Source organism: Hemiscyllium ocellatum, chromosome 18 (assembly GCF_020745735.1).
Source record: "Hemiscyllium ocellatum isolate sHemOce1 chromosome 18, sHemOce1.pat.X.cur, whole genome shotgun sequence".
In the NCBI taxonomy this organism is placed as follows: domain Eukaryota; kingdom Metazoa; phylum Chordata; class Chondrichthyes; order Orectolobiformes; family Hemiscylliidae; genus Hemiscyllium; species Hemiscyllium ocellatum.
Window position 1 is genome coordinate 76,673,814 of NC_083418.1, and position 15,258 is coordinate 76,689,071.

The 15,258-nt window shown below is 44.4% G+C and overlaps 1 protein-coding gene across 1 annotated transcript in view; it reads right to left on the reverse strand.

Annotated features, from left to right (window-relative positions):
- Positions 1-13,539, reverse strand: part of slc6a5 (solute carrier family 6 member 5) — a 59,653-nt gene extending 46,114 nt beyond the window's left edge. Inside the window, exons 1-2 of the mRNA XM_060838671.1 lie at positions 13,312-13,539; positions 12,681-12,816 (exon numbers count right to left, since the gene is read on the reverse strand). Coding sequence (XP_060694654.1) covers positions 12,681-12,816; positions 13,312-13,521 — 346 coding nt within the window. The 5' untranslated portion in view covers positions 13,522-13,539. The remainder of the gene's footprint in view (positions 1-12,680; positions 12,817-13,311) is intronic.
- Positions 13,540-15,258: the final 1,719 nt, after the last annotated feature.

The window sequence follows — 15,258 nt, forward strand, 5'->3', positions numbered from 1 at the left end:
ATTAAGATAAATGCAAGATGCTGCATTTTGGGAAAGCAATTCTTAGCAGGACTTATAGACTTAATGGTAAGGTCCCAGGGAGTGTTGCTGAACAAAGAGACCTTGGAGTGCAGCTTCATAGCTCCTAGAAAGTGAAGTTGCAGGTAGATATGATAGAGAAGAAGGCATATGATATGCTTTCTTTTATTGGTCAGAGGACTGAGTACAGGAGCTGGGAGGTCACATTGCGGCTGTACAGGACATTGGTTAGGCCACTGTTGGAATATTGCATGCAATTCTGGTCTCCTTCCTATCAGAAAGATGTTGTGAAACTTGAAAGTATTCAGAAAAGATTTACAAGGATGTTGCCAGGGTTGGAGGATTTGAGCTGTAGGGAGAGGCTGAACAGGATGGAGCTGTTTTATTTTAGATTTTTTTTTACATTACTTACAGTGTGGAAACAGGCCCTTCGGCCCAACAAGTCCACACCGACCCGCCGAAGCGCAACCCACACATACCCCTACATTTACCTCTTACCTAACACTACGGGCAATTTAGCATGGCCAATTCACCTGACCCGCACATCTTTGGACTGTGGGAGGAAACCGGAGCACCTGGAGGAAACCCACGCAGACATGGGGGAACGTGCAAACTCCACACAGTCAATCGCCTGAGGCGGGAATTGAACCCGGGTCTCTGGCGCTGTGAGGCAGCAGTGCTAACCACTGTGCCACCGTGCCGCCCATTTCCCTGGATCTTCGGAGGCTGAGGGGTGACCTTATAAAGACTTCCCAAATCATGAGGGGCATGGATAGGATAAATAGACAAAGTCTGTTCCCTGGGGTTGGGGAGTCCAGAAATAGAGGGCATAGGTTTAGGGTGAGAGGGGAAAGATATAAAAGAAACCTAAGGGACAACTTTTTTACACAAAGCGTGTTGCGTGTATGGAATGAGCTGCCAGAGGAAGAGGTGGAGGCTGGTACAATTGCAACAATTCAAAGGCATCTGGATGGGTTTATGAATAGGAAGGGTTTGAAGGGATATGGGCCAAGTGCTGGCAGGTGGGACGAGATTGGGTTGGGATATCTGGTCGACATGGACGGGTTGGACCGAAGGGTCTGTTTCCATGCTGTAAATCTCTATGGCTTTATGACTCTTTGTGCCTGAGCAAATTTCACTTCCATTTCAGCTCATTTTTAATGTTAGCATTGACAGTGCTACAGCATCCAAGACCCCACATTAAAAAAACACTGAAAGACAATGATGCTGTGACAGGGGTCTGAAACCCAGGTATCGCAGAATTATCTACCAAGATTCAGGGTGAAGGTCTATCACCACCTTTACAGGGCATTTAGCAATCTGAAAGAATTGCCACCTTCCCAAAATTGTCCATTCAATTGTGAGCAAATTATGTGGAGTTTTGTTTGGGGACATATGGCAAATGTGGTAGGACAGCCTATCACCACAGAGCTCCGTTATAAAATATTTGACCAGAAAGCCAAGGTCAATGAAAATAAATTATTTTTCATTCGTGATATGGAGTGCTTTCCCTGCAAGGTTGGTGGAACCCGATTCAATAGCAACTTTCAAAAGGAATTGTCTATGCTAAGAGCATTTTCAAAAAATGTAGAGCTATTGAAAAAAGAATAGGGGAGCTAACTTAATTTGTAGTTCCTTCAGAGAATTAGCAGAGGGATAGCTTGTGTGGAGTTAACTATTTCTTGACATAGCATCAACAGACATGCACTATCTAATGTAAGCTGGAGGAACTGCAGCTCATTTTCTGCTGAGGTACTTTACAGCCTCAATATTGAATTGGGCAAAAGTGAGAACTGCAGATGCTGGAAACCAAAGTTTAGATCAGAGTGAAGCTGGAAAAGCACAGCAGGTCAGGCAGCATCCAAGGAGCAGGAAAATCGACGTTTCGGGCAAAAGCCCTTCATGAGGGGTAGCACCTCAATATTGAATTGGGCAACTTCAGATGATGTCCTCCATTTTGATTTAACCCATTCTATCCCTCTATCCCCTCAATAGACAATAGACAACAGGTGCAGGAGTAGGCCATTTTGCCCTTCGAGCCTGCACCACCATTCATTATGATCATGGCTGATCATCCTTAATCAGTATCCTGTTCCTGCCTTATCGCCATAACCCTTGATTCCACTATCCTTGAGAGCTCTATCCAACTCTTTCTTAAATGAATCCAGAGACTGGGCCTCCACTGCCCTCTGGGGCAGAGCATTCCACACAGCCACCACTCTCTGGGTGAAGAAGTTTCTCCTCATCTCTGTCCTAAATGGTCTACCCGTATTTTTAAGCTGTGTCCTCTGGTTCAGTACTCACCTATCAGCGGAAACATGTTTCCTGCCTCCACAGTGTCCAATCCTTTAACAATCTTATAAGTCTCAATCAGATCCCCTCTCAGTCTTCTAAACTTAAGGGTATACAAGCCCAGTCGCTCCAGTCTTTCAGCGTAAGGTAGTCCCGCCATTCCAGGAATTGACCTTGTGAACCTACGCTGCACTCCCTCAATAGCCAGAATGTCTTTCCTCAAATTTGGAGACCAGAACTGCACACAATACTCCAGGTGTGGTCTCACCAGGGCCCTGTACAGCTGCAGAAGAACCTCTTTGCTTCTATACTCAATCCCTCTTGTTATGAAGGCCAGCATGCTATTAGTCTTCTTCACTACCTGCTGTACCTGCATGCTTACCTTCATTGACTGGCCTTCAAGAACACCCAGATCTCTTTGTACTGCCCCTTTACCTAAATTGATTCCATTTAGGTAGTAATCTGCCTTCCTGTTCTTGCCACCAAAGTGGATAACCATACATTTATCCACATTAAACTGCATCTGCCATGCATCTGACCACTCACCTAACCTGTCTACGTCACCCTGTAATCTCCTAACATCCTCCTCACATTTCACCCTGCCACCCAGCTTAGTATCATCAGCAAATTTGCTAATGTTATTACTAATACCATCTTCTATATCATTAATATATATTGTAAAAAGCTGCGGCCCCAGCACTGATCCCTGTGGTACCCCACTGTCACTGCCCGCCAATCTGAAATGGAGCCATTTATCACTACTCTTTGTTTCCTGTCAGCCAACCAACCTTCCATCCAAGTTAGTACTTTGCCCCCAGTTCTATGCGCTCTAATTTTGCTCACTAACCTCCAATGTGGGACTTTATCAAAAGCTTTCTGAAAGTCCAGGTCCATTACATCTACTGGATCTCCCTCGTCCATTTTCAGAGTTACATGATCAAAAAATTCCAGAAGATTAGTCAAGCATGATTTCCCCTTCATAAATCCATGCTGACTCTGACCTATCCTGTTACTACTATCCAGGTGTGTCGTAATTTCAACCTTTATAATAGACTCCAGCATCTTTCCTACCACTGAGGTCAGACTAACTGGTCTATAATTTCCTGCTTTCTCTCTGCCACCTTTCTTAAAAAGTGGTACAACATTAGCCACTCTCCAATCCGCACGGACTGATCCCAAATCTATCGAACTCTGGAAAATAATCACCAACGCATCCACAATTTCTCGAGCCACGTCCTTGAGTACCCTGGGATGTAGACCATCAGGTCCTGGGGACTTATCAACCTTCAGACCTAACAGTCTCTCCAACACCAATTCCTGGCAAATATAAATTCCCTTCAGCTCAGGTCCTTCAGCCACTGTTAACTCAGGGAGATTGCTTGTATCTTCCCCAGGGAACACAGATCTGAAGTACCAATTCAATTCTTCTGCCATTTCTTCGCTCCCTGTAATATATTCCCCTGTTTCCGTCTTCAAGGACTCAATTATAGTCTTAACCATTTTTTTGCCTTTCACATACCTAAAAAAGCTTTTACTATCCTCCGTTATATTTTTGGCCAGTTTACCTTCGTACCTCATTTTTTTCTCTGCGTATTTCCTTCTTAGTAATCCTCTGTTGTTCTTTTAAAGCTTTCCAGTCCTCTGTTTTCTCACTTATCTTTGCTATGTTATACTTTTTCTCTTTTAACTGTCTATGTTTCTTAACTTCCCTCGTCAGCCACAGCCACCCATGCCTCCTCATAGGATCTTTCTCCCTTTTTGGAATGAACTGATCCTGCATCTTCTGCATTATACACAGAAGTATCTGCCATTGTTCCTCCACTGTCATCCCTGCTAAGGTATTGCACCATTGAACTTTGGCCAGTTCCTCCCTCATAGCTCCATAGTTCCCTTTATTCAACTGAAATATTGTCACTTCTGATTGTACCCTCTCCCTCTCAAATTTCAGATTGAAGCTTATTGTATTATGGTCACTACTTCCCAATGGCTCCTTCACTTCAAGGTCCCTGATCAATTCTGGTTCAGTGTCTTGCTTATGTGGGTTTACTCTAAGCACTGTTATTAACACCTAATGTTAACACCTACCCTTCCTCCATGACTCCTCCTCTCTGCTACCATTGGCACTCCCTTTGACTTTTGCTCGAGGTCACAATTCTCATCTGTTCCACTTGCTCCTTCTGTCCCATCTCCTCCCACCCACTTTGGCCAACTGCATAAAAACTTCATTTTTACAGTCCCTTTTGCAAAAAAAAGGACATACGGTACTCAAAACTTTAGCTCTGTTTCTCCCCCTCCAGCTCCTGCCAGAACTGATGAGTCTCACCAGCATTTTCTGTCTCCCCAGAACTCACAGTACTTTTATTGTCCTGGGAACTTTATCTGTTGGATGGGGGTGGAGACCCTAGTTGGAAAGCAGTTTCTTTCTTGAAGCAAGAAACATCTCTCCCCACCTCACCACCCACGATCAAATCCCTCCAGCCCACGGTCCCAACACACACACACCAAAATTGAATTTCCTATGTAGCTACTTCCTAAAATGCATAGCACTGGAAAGATTTGATTAGATTAGATTACCTACTGTGGAAACAGGCCCTTTGGCCCAACAAGTCCACACCAACCTCCTGAAGAGTAACCCACTCAAACCCATTTCCCTCTGACTAATGCACCTAACACTACGGGCAATTTAGAATGGCCAAATCATCTAACCTACTCATCTTTGGACTGTGGGAGGAAATCGGAGTGCCCAAAGGAAACCCATGCAGACACGATGAGGATGTGCAAACTCCACACAGACAGTCACCCAAGGTCACAGTCTAAGGATATGAGGCAGATAATTTAAAACTGAAATAAGGGAAAATGTCTTTACTCAGAGAGTGGGGAGCCTGTGGAATTCTCTGCCACAGGAAACAATTGAGGCCAAAACATTAAATATTTTCAAAATGGAGTCAAATATAGTTGTCAAGACTAAAAGGATGAAACGGTTTGGGGAGAAAGCAGAAACAGGGGACTGAGTTGGAAGATCACCCATGATCATAGTGAATGGTGAATAGTGATAGGAAGGATTTTATCAAGCTGGAGAAGGCTCAGAAAAGATTTACCAGGTTGTTGCCCAGAATGGAGAGTTTGAGTTACAAGGAAATGTTGGGTAGGCTGGGACTTTTTCACTGGAGCTCAGGAAGTAGAGGGGCGACCTTATAGGGGTTTATAAAATCATGAGGGGTACAGATAAGGTAAAGAGCCGGTGTCTCTTCCCTAGGTCTGGGGATTTCAAGATTTGGGGGTATAATTTTAAGGCGATAGGAGGAAGATTTAAAAAGGATTGGAGGGGCTTTTTTTTACACAGAGAGTCGTTTCTGTGAATGCAGGTGCAGTTACAACAAAAGACATTTGGATAAGGTCATGAATAAAAGATGTTTGGAAGGACATGGGTCAAGTGCAGGGGGGGGGGGGGGGCGTTGAGTGGGGACTAATTTAGTTCGGGATTATGGTAAGCATGGATTGGTTGGACCAAAGTGTCTGCTTCCATGCTGTATGACTCTAACACTGTATGAATGGTGGAGCTGAGTGGAAGGGCCGAATGGCCCACTCCTGCTCCTATTCTCTATGTTTCTACGTTATAGGGGTGTAAATCAGATGCGCTATTAAATAAAACAATTGGACGTAAGTTGATGTTTTATGAGCCCACTATCCCCGATGGCTGTTGTGTAGAAAGGTTTGACCTGTGGGAATGAAAGGGCAGCAAACTCCTCAACTTTGATCCTGTTCAGGTCCGGATCACACACACGCCCATACCAGAACAACTCCAAGGGGTAACGCCGTTCCTCTACCGGGCCATTTGAAATCGATTGCCCTCAGAGCCGCTTTGTCCTGAGGAAGGGACGCAGGACTCAAAATGTTAACTCTGATTTCTCTGCACAGATGTGGCCAGACCTGCCGAGCTTGTCCAACAACTTCTGTTTTTGACCTCAAAGCTCTCTAGGGGCTGTCACTTATAGTTTTAACTTGTCTTTAGAGTGTGCCACTCCAGCGCATCGAAAGCCCCTCCACGGAACTTCAAAGTTAATGGATCACGTACCCATTTCGTACGTGCTCATGAAATTGGCAGAGAATCTGAATGCAATTTCACGCAAGTGAATTGTTCCCTCAAGTTTTGGACGCCAATTGGGGATTTCACCCCTCAACTCCCCCACCCCACCCATACTTCGATTCCGTACAACATCATCACTACAGCATCTTGTAATTTTAATGACCCATAAACTGTAATTAATTCTTTGCAGGTAAACAGGGCCACCTCCTCATAACAGGTTTCACATCTCAGGGTGAGGGTGGTAAGTGCAGCGCATGGATATCACCGTGAAAACAGCTTTAAACCCCTCTTAAAATAACATTTCAAATCACATTTACTAAGTGCTGCCGTCGCTGACGCGTGTAAATATTGCTGGCGGTTCGAGGTGGAATAAAGGGAGCCAGCATTCTCGCAAAGCCGACATTCCACTTTAGTGAGACTTAATTCGCCGTTGTCGAACTGAGAGAAATTTCGCAAAGACAGCGCCAATTTTAACGCCCGCGTTATTTTGAAGAGAAAAAAAGCAAAATCGAAGGAAATGATCACCCGATGCTGAAGCACAAACACCTCCTGATTCATTGAAAGTGTTGAGCCAAATACATGAGAAATCATGAAGGGCATTTCTTTTGAAATAAGAAAGTGTTGGCCCTCATCTTCAAACTTGGTGTACAATCCACTAAGTACAGCTCTGACAAAAAAACCGAAATGTGCGGGCAGTTGGGGGGGGGGGGGGTCATTTCTGCTGCATTTTCTGTGCAGTGACCCAAACACTGGATTTTGACAAACACAGAGGAATCAATACCCCGTCCTGTGAAGTACAGACCTTCGGAATTGGGAACAGGAGTAGGCCACTCGGCCCATCTAACCATTCAATAAGGCTGTGGCTCTTCTGACTGCGGTTTTTTTTTGTCTCTTAATTTGCATTTCATTTCCGTTTCTGTTTAGTCTATAATTCATAGAGATGTACAATACCGGAACAGACCCTTCGGTCCAACTCGTCCATGCTGACCAGATATCCTGACCTGATTAGTCCCATTTGCCAGCACTTGTCCCACACCCCTCCAAACCCGTCCTATTCATATACCCATCCACCTGCCTTTTAAATGTTGTAATTGTACCAGCCTTCACCACTTCCTCTGGCAGTTTATTGCACACACACACACCACCCTTTGCATGAAAAGGTTGCTCCTTAAGTCCCGTCTCCAGTGCGTGAGTACCATTTTTTCTTCTGATAAAGAACCATCTAGACTCAAGACTTTAGCTCTCCGTCTCCACGGATGCTGCCTGACCCACTTTGATTCCCAGCAATTTTTTGTTTTGTTTTCAGAACAGATTGCAGCGGCTTCAATAATTTGCTCCTACCATTTTGTCTCCCTTATTCTATCTTGAATTACAGTCTCTCCCCAATTGGGGAATGTGTGGTTTTGCCGATGCGTGTCTCTGAGTAAGGCTGTTAAAATGCATACTTTTTGCAGCTGGAGCTGGCATTTTCGCGCGAAGAAACCTATTTGTGACAGAATTCCAAAATTGCACCATCAGAATTCAAGCCGAGAGCGGTCACCTAATAGTATTTTTTCGAAGTTTTACTTAAACATGAACATTCCAGATCCGACACAACTGAACGGGTGTTTGAGAACTGTCTGTACATTCTGGTATCTTTCTAGAGTTGCACTTGGTGGATTTTATATCAAGCTTGAAGATAAGCTCCAACACTTTGCAACATTTTAGATTTTAAACAAGAGAACGTTTTTGAATGAGGCAACATATTCTACGGTCAGTGAGCTGCCTCATGCTAGCAGTCACTAAACTGGGAGATCTCCAAAGTGATAACTTTGAAACACAGTTCATCTCCATTTCTGGCCAACATTAAGCATCAAGGTGCTCATTCGGAATTCGGCAGGCGTGTTAGTTTAACTGGAAGTTCAACTGTGGGCACCCGGGCGCCAATTTTCGTCAAAAGTTCGACAACACTGAACCGAGTCAAAATCCAGCTCAGTGAAATGAAACAACGAACTGCTGATAGCTTGGAACAAATTCCTACAGATGCTGGACTCTGTACTAAGTAAAACAACTGCTGGAGATCACAGTGGGTCAGACAACATCCATGGAGAGAGGGGCAAGCGAATGTTTCGTGTCTAGATGACGACACAAACTAAGAACAGAAAGATTTCCAGTCCAGTGACCCACTAGAAGCTTTACTCTGTTTCTCTCTCTACTGCCAGACCGGCTGAGTTTCTCCAGCAATTCCTATTCTTGTTTTTTTTTGCATCAGAATACTCTACGTTCAGCGACTGAATGTCTGTTTCAAAACCAAATTTGGTTCGGAATCAAAACTGAGTACTTCATCTCCCCTAACCAAAGCTGATGCTAAAAAGTAAAGCCATGATCAGGCCACACCAATGTACTTCAGCGACGACAGCTTCATAAAATAATGGTCATGGTGAGAGGCCGCATGATCTCGATTGACCAAAAAGATGAAAACTGCTCAGGACCTCCATAACCGAACAAAAAATAAATTCCCCGCTGTTCGGAGAAACTAAATAACAGCAATCAATTCGAATTTAATTCGAAACGAACGAATTTCATGTTCTTCCCCAGACTGGAATTACTTTTTTTTCTTTTAAGGAAACGATAATTGGTGGAATATTGCGTTTTTTAATGGGTAGAGAATCTCAGGTAAGATTCTGACGCAGCTTCGAGACCCGAATTATTTCATTCCCTGTTACCCTTCTTCCAAAGCAGTACAAAGGGATACCATCAACATTGAACTGCCTGTACACACTCATACAGATCTGTCTTGGATTGACCCAACAGGAAATTAAACCCAACCACAGCTTTTGGAGCGATTCTAACTCCAAATTGTGGGTGATATTAAGAAATACTCTGTTATCGATTACAAATGAAACAGGTGCCGACACGGAACCTATTTTGTTACAAATATGGACACATGTATTTTCTCATCAAACTGTTCAGAGATCTTAGGGCATATCTCTGGAACACGATTGGACTTGAACCTGGATCATCCTGGTTCAGAAGGGACAATACCACTGTGCCACAGGAGGCCAATATTATATGTACATATTAAACATTAGTCTCTCCCTACAATAGTAATCCGTTCACGAGTCCTTTCTCACGCATTGCAAATAAGTCATCATCGAAAATCTATCTCCTCATCCTGTGAATCCTTAAGATACCACAACCACGTTACAGTTCAATAGCAGAAACTGCCCCGCAGGAATCCTGTTGTGAGGGCTTTGAAATCCTTTTGATATTGTGTGGTATTAAAAGCACTCAACTCCGTCCAGGACTCTGCCTTTCTAGATTACAGCCAGCACCAAAATATAACGTACACAAACCAAAAATTACTTTTCATCCAGAACTCAACAACGCATCCTCGCCAGTACCTTCCAAATCTGTGACCTCTACCCTCCAGAAGGACAAAGATAGCAGATACAAGGGAACACCGTCTCCTTCAGGCTCCCCTCCAAGCCACTCACCATCCTGACTTGGAACTATCTCACTGTTCCTTCATTATTGCTGGGTCAAAATTGTGGAACTCCCCAACTCCAAGGACTTCAGTGGTACCAGGAATTCAGTTCACCACCACTTCATCCAGAGCAGTTAGGGATTGGCAATAAATACGAGTCCCAGCCAGTGATGCCCACATCCCAGGAATGAGTAAGATCATACCGATCCAGAACTTCAGCAATTAAGAATTAGGGAATACAAAACAGTGGCATGTGGGGAAGGATCCAGCAGGTGATGTTTCAGAAGAATAAATAGGAATTGCAGGTTTACTTCCGGGTGAGCTCATTGGTGCACAACCTCTGACACACACACACACACACACAAACCGAGTAGATTTTACTGTGCTTTACAAAGACACGGTACAGAGAGAATAAAACTGGTCGCTCACAATGAGAACTCTCGACACGCGGGGCAAATGCTTGTGACCTCTGAAAAACTCCATCTGTGTATTCAGGACCAGCTCAAACCGATGGATGTGTGAGTTGATTCCTGACACCAACTTTGCGCCCCGAAGTCAATATTCTTAAATTCTAATTCGGCTCACCATCTGAAAGCCATTCCCACAGAAAAGATCCAAATCCAGGAGGTTTCCTACAAAAATCATTCATTTCCCGAGAGTGCCGCCTACTGGACAAAACACTAGGTGGGTCTTAACAGCTTGGTTGGACGCTGTTGGGGCATGTTGGGGCAGTTGGTCAGGCAGGACTCTCACTTTATCAGTTGGCTTCCAAGGCCAGAGCGTAAGAAAAAGCTTGACAAGGGTCCACGGTCAATCCAGAAACCCCAGGCTAGAATTTGCTTATTTTGTCATTCGTGTAGCTGGGGTGGAGGATGGCTCATGTAGTGCATGGGTTTGCAGTGATTTGGTAACTGTCGACGCCTTGAACCGGATTCTAAGTCACTGCAGAGGTAAAATCTGACGCGTCTTTCCACTTGTGTTCAATGGGCGCTACCAATATTCGCGCCAATGGTGCTTTTTCTATTACGGTGTGCATAGGAACTGAAACTTGCTCCCGTTTCATATATTCTGAATTTATATATCAACTATTGGCAAAGACTTATTGACATCAGCAATGAATACATAGGAACAGTTGGATCATGATATCAAAACGTATTTCAATGGATTGATATGTATTATGTGATTCCAAATATATTACAGCGTTCGCCTGAACAATGATAATGCAGAGGGAGAAGTGTTATATTTTCCAACACTGTTGGATGCTTTTCAGAATAACTTTTGGGGAAAGAGGAGAATCATAGTCATGATGCATTAATTCGACATAAGACGATACTGTTTAAAGGTCAGATGAGAAATGCTCAAGTTGTGATAATATTCTTCAACACGGCAACGTAATACCTTCATTGATGTGTTTTAGGATGACGAATTTGCAATGTATGTTCTTACTTTAACGCTTTTAAAAAGCTAAACTTTAAATGATTGCACACGTCTTAAAAACGATAAACTGTGTTGATAAATGAATGAGCCCATCCCATAAAAATATATAAAATAGTTCTTTGCTTATATTTGCTGAGCTTGCATTTCATGGCTTGTTACTTGTTAAATCCACGTCAACTAATTTGCTTATTTTTCAGATATTTACCGATAAACGTGCATAAATATTTGAAAGTATACATAGCATATACCGATTTAACCATCTGCAAGGTGTCTTATATCCTGATGTCAACAAACCCAGCGTTAAACGTAGCTACAAATATTTCCAATCCATCCAATCTTAAAATACAAGTACTTTCTTGCGACGATGTCATTTTTAGTGGAAACTACCCCCCCCCCCCCACCCTCATCCCCACCCCCTCACTGCGAACCAATCTCTCCTCGTCAATGTGCACAGAGTGAGTGAGTATTCTGTGCCATTTCCTAAGGATTTAGATTCGTATAATTTAGTAAATTAACACGTTTCAACGACATTACTCCACGGGTATTTTATTCGCGGAAGCTGACCACAAACAAGATGCACATGGAAGTCACAAATCAATCTAATTTAAGAAGTTTTTTTAAAAAAACTATGTCAAAAGACATAATTGTAAGTAGGTTCAACAATGGGGATGCTAATATTGGTTCGCTTCCTTCACATGAGTATTGATAATATTAGCCCAGGCTGCTTCGGAATGCAGGTAGCAGATTTAGTTCGATTTTTTTTCGTTGGGGAAGGGTTCGGTTGGTCAATGAGAAGTACTATTAACAGCATTCAACACAGCAATGCACTGGCCTCTCTCTCTCTCTCTCTCTGCTGCAAATTCACCTCAGCAGTGAGCCCACTGCCGCAGAATGCAGAACGCAATATCGCGGACTAATGAACCAGAAAAACTCCACTCTCTCTCTCTCTCCTCCACCATGTTCCTTTTTACTGTGGCCAAACCCCATTTTCTTTTCTACCTGACACCACATTGGCCGTTTTATTTTCCTCTCCTGTACCCCTGACCAATTTAATTTGTAATTACCGCTAACCACTCATACCGAGGGACCGAGAGAGGGATAGAGGTTCTTTTTAAGCTTTTGTGTGTTTTACTGGCGAATGATAGGTCAGACTTTGTGGATTTTTTTTGTTGAAATCATAGAACTCATCTTGATTATTCACTGCTTTGTGTGTTTCACAGGGATGGGGATGACTTTCCCTTCTCTATCGCCCATTGTGAACTCCCACATCCATTCGAACGTTTGCACCCATCCCTTTCTTTCCTATGGATTTCCTAGCCTCCCTCGATGTTTTATTTCTGCTCCTCGTCCTCTCTGTGCCCGATGCTCTTTTATTCTTACCTCCGCCGTTCTGGAATGCGAGATAGGGAAAACGCCAGACATTCCCCAGTCCTACCGCATAGCCGACCATGGACAAAATGAAGTCCAGCTTCCTCGACCAGTTCCCTCTGGCTTTATTCTCATCTCCTTCATCTTCCTAAGGGAAACATAAGATGCAACTCAAATCTGGCAGCACTGCCTTTAACAAAGGCGACTGGTTCTGACGGGATTTTGATTTTTTAAAATTACAAACACCAATATCATCTTGATCAAGTCGGAACAAGCTGGGCTTCAGCTGCGCAAAACCAAAGGGTTAAATATTTTGAGTCGACTTCTCTTTAAAGTGGCTACGTGTCACTTTCTATAAAATTGACCCGTCAACTGTCCTGCTTAGCTGAATAAAGTGGAGTTGGAAAATCTGTCCTTTCTGAGTCTTGCCCCCTCCATTCTGAAATCAAGCTGAACAAAAGTTTGCCCGAGAACACAACTGTAACATGGGTCTGCAAAGTTCCAAACTGGAGTGTCATGCCTACACCACCAGCCCGCACACCGCCCCCACTACCCCCCCCCCCCACCCACCCACAACCCCCTTTTTTTGTTAACCTCCCAGTTTAACTATTTGCATGACCAGCTTATCTTTGGAAGCACTCACCCCGCTGAGAGTGCCGGGGAATACAGCGGTGTTTCCATCTGTCCCCAGTAACACCGTGCTCTGGCTCTTTGTGACCCAGCTGCTCTTGGCGTTGTTTTGTTGGATTGTGGGGATGCCAGTGCCATAGCTAACCTCCACCTCGGCGATCTTACAGTAAACCGTGTTGGTGCGCTCATTGCTCTCGACAGCAGTATCCTTACGGGGTAACATTTCGATGGAATCCTGATGGACGACGGAATTGGGCTGGGTGGACTCATTCTTACAGATCCCAACCGAGCCCCCTTCAGAGCCATTAGGCTGGGCTTCTTTGAGGGAGACAGCTTTGCTTTCGGTGGTTTGAGAGCCGGGGACCGCGACCTGGAATACCCCTGCGGCTTCGGTTTCCAGGCTAGTTCTGGTGACTCCAACGGCGTCTATTCTGCTGGTCTGTCCCGGGGAGGAACTCTCGGCCACGCTGACTGTTGGTTTAGTCATGCCTTTCTGCTCTGTGCAATCCTGTGGAATATTGGAAACAGCAAATGGGTGTAAAACAGCGATCCCCAAATAATGTTTTGAACAGGCCGATTCAAACCATCGGTGTTCCTGATAGGAACCTGAACCTTCGGGATGTGAAGTAGTGAGAAGGTATTTCCTACAATTTATTATTTGTGTGATGTTCAATTCAAAGGGGCTGCTAAACTGCAGCCTCCCCTCCGCTTGCTCCCATCTGCGGCTCGAGTCCACTACTTTGGCTTTCAGCTCACGGACTGTTCAGGGCTCTCGCCTCTCGCTTCCACGAAACGATACGAATCTTTAATTTAACGCCCCATTTGCTTCCTGTCACTCAGCCCGCGCGTTGGGTTACTTTAGCTGGGAATACTCCCGGTAGGCACTCCCCGATGCCACACCATCTCCGATACCCTCATCTCCCACCCCCTCCCTTGGCACAGATGATATCTTGAAAATGGGGCTGTCTTTGGAAGCTGGGGGACGAAGAAGGGGGGGGTGAGGGTGGGATGAGGGCTGACGCTGCTGGTCACTGATGTAACCCGTTTTACAAAGAACCACTCCAGCGCCGTGAATGGCAAGAGCGAAAATTGTCTTTCTGTCTCAGATTATCCAATTCATTCGAAATAATTCAATCAAAGTTTTGTCCGGTGGGTTTGGGTGGGGAGGGGAGTTGGGGAAGGCCGGGGTTGGGGGTGACGGCGCGGGGAAGGCAAGGATAACCTTGGAATGTTGGCAGTTGCAGGAACAGCAAATATTTCACGGCGTCGCTTTCCGTTCGGAGCCAGCTTCAGCACCGCGGACAGCTCCACCGTCCACCCGCGACAGGCAAAAAAAGAACCAATCCTTACAAATTAACCCTGGCATTGTCGGACACACCAAACTCACTCATTTGCTTAGACAACAAGCAAAACAAAAACTTGTTTAACCTGCTCTAGTTTCCGCCAATATCAAGAAAAAGAACAATTTTTCTTTTTTTTTAAAGAAACGGTCAATGTCACTCACCATGTTTCACAGTACAACAGATCTGACAGGGAGGGGGGAAGAGGGGAAAAAAACGTTGGGAAACGCCACTTAAGTGTTTTCAGCTCCACTCAGAGCAAGCGCCTTCTATACCTTCCTCTGTAGATTGAGTGTGCGTCAGTGAATCGCAAGGTGCCCTTCCTCTGACATTTCCTTGATAGTAAGTGTTTGATAAATCGTTACCCCTTGGATTCTGATTTTAAACATACAACATAAGGCGCAAACATTGCTTAGCTGTCACTCAAGCGCGCGTATGCCCGAAAGATTGCGTGTTTGGAATGACTCACATTGGTGAATTAATAAACTTAAGGGGCACAGGGTACATATCTATTACTGGCAATTAAGTCGTTCACTCCTACATGTTATAATGCAGTTGTTGGCACCAGGTTAAGCAAGCTTAGCGACCAGAACACCCCACAGACCTTCAATTCCTCCAAC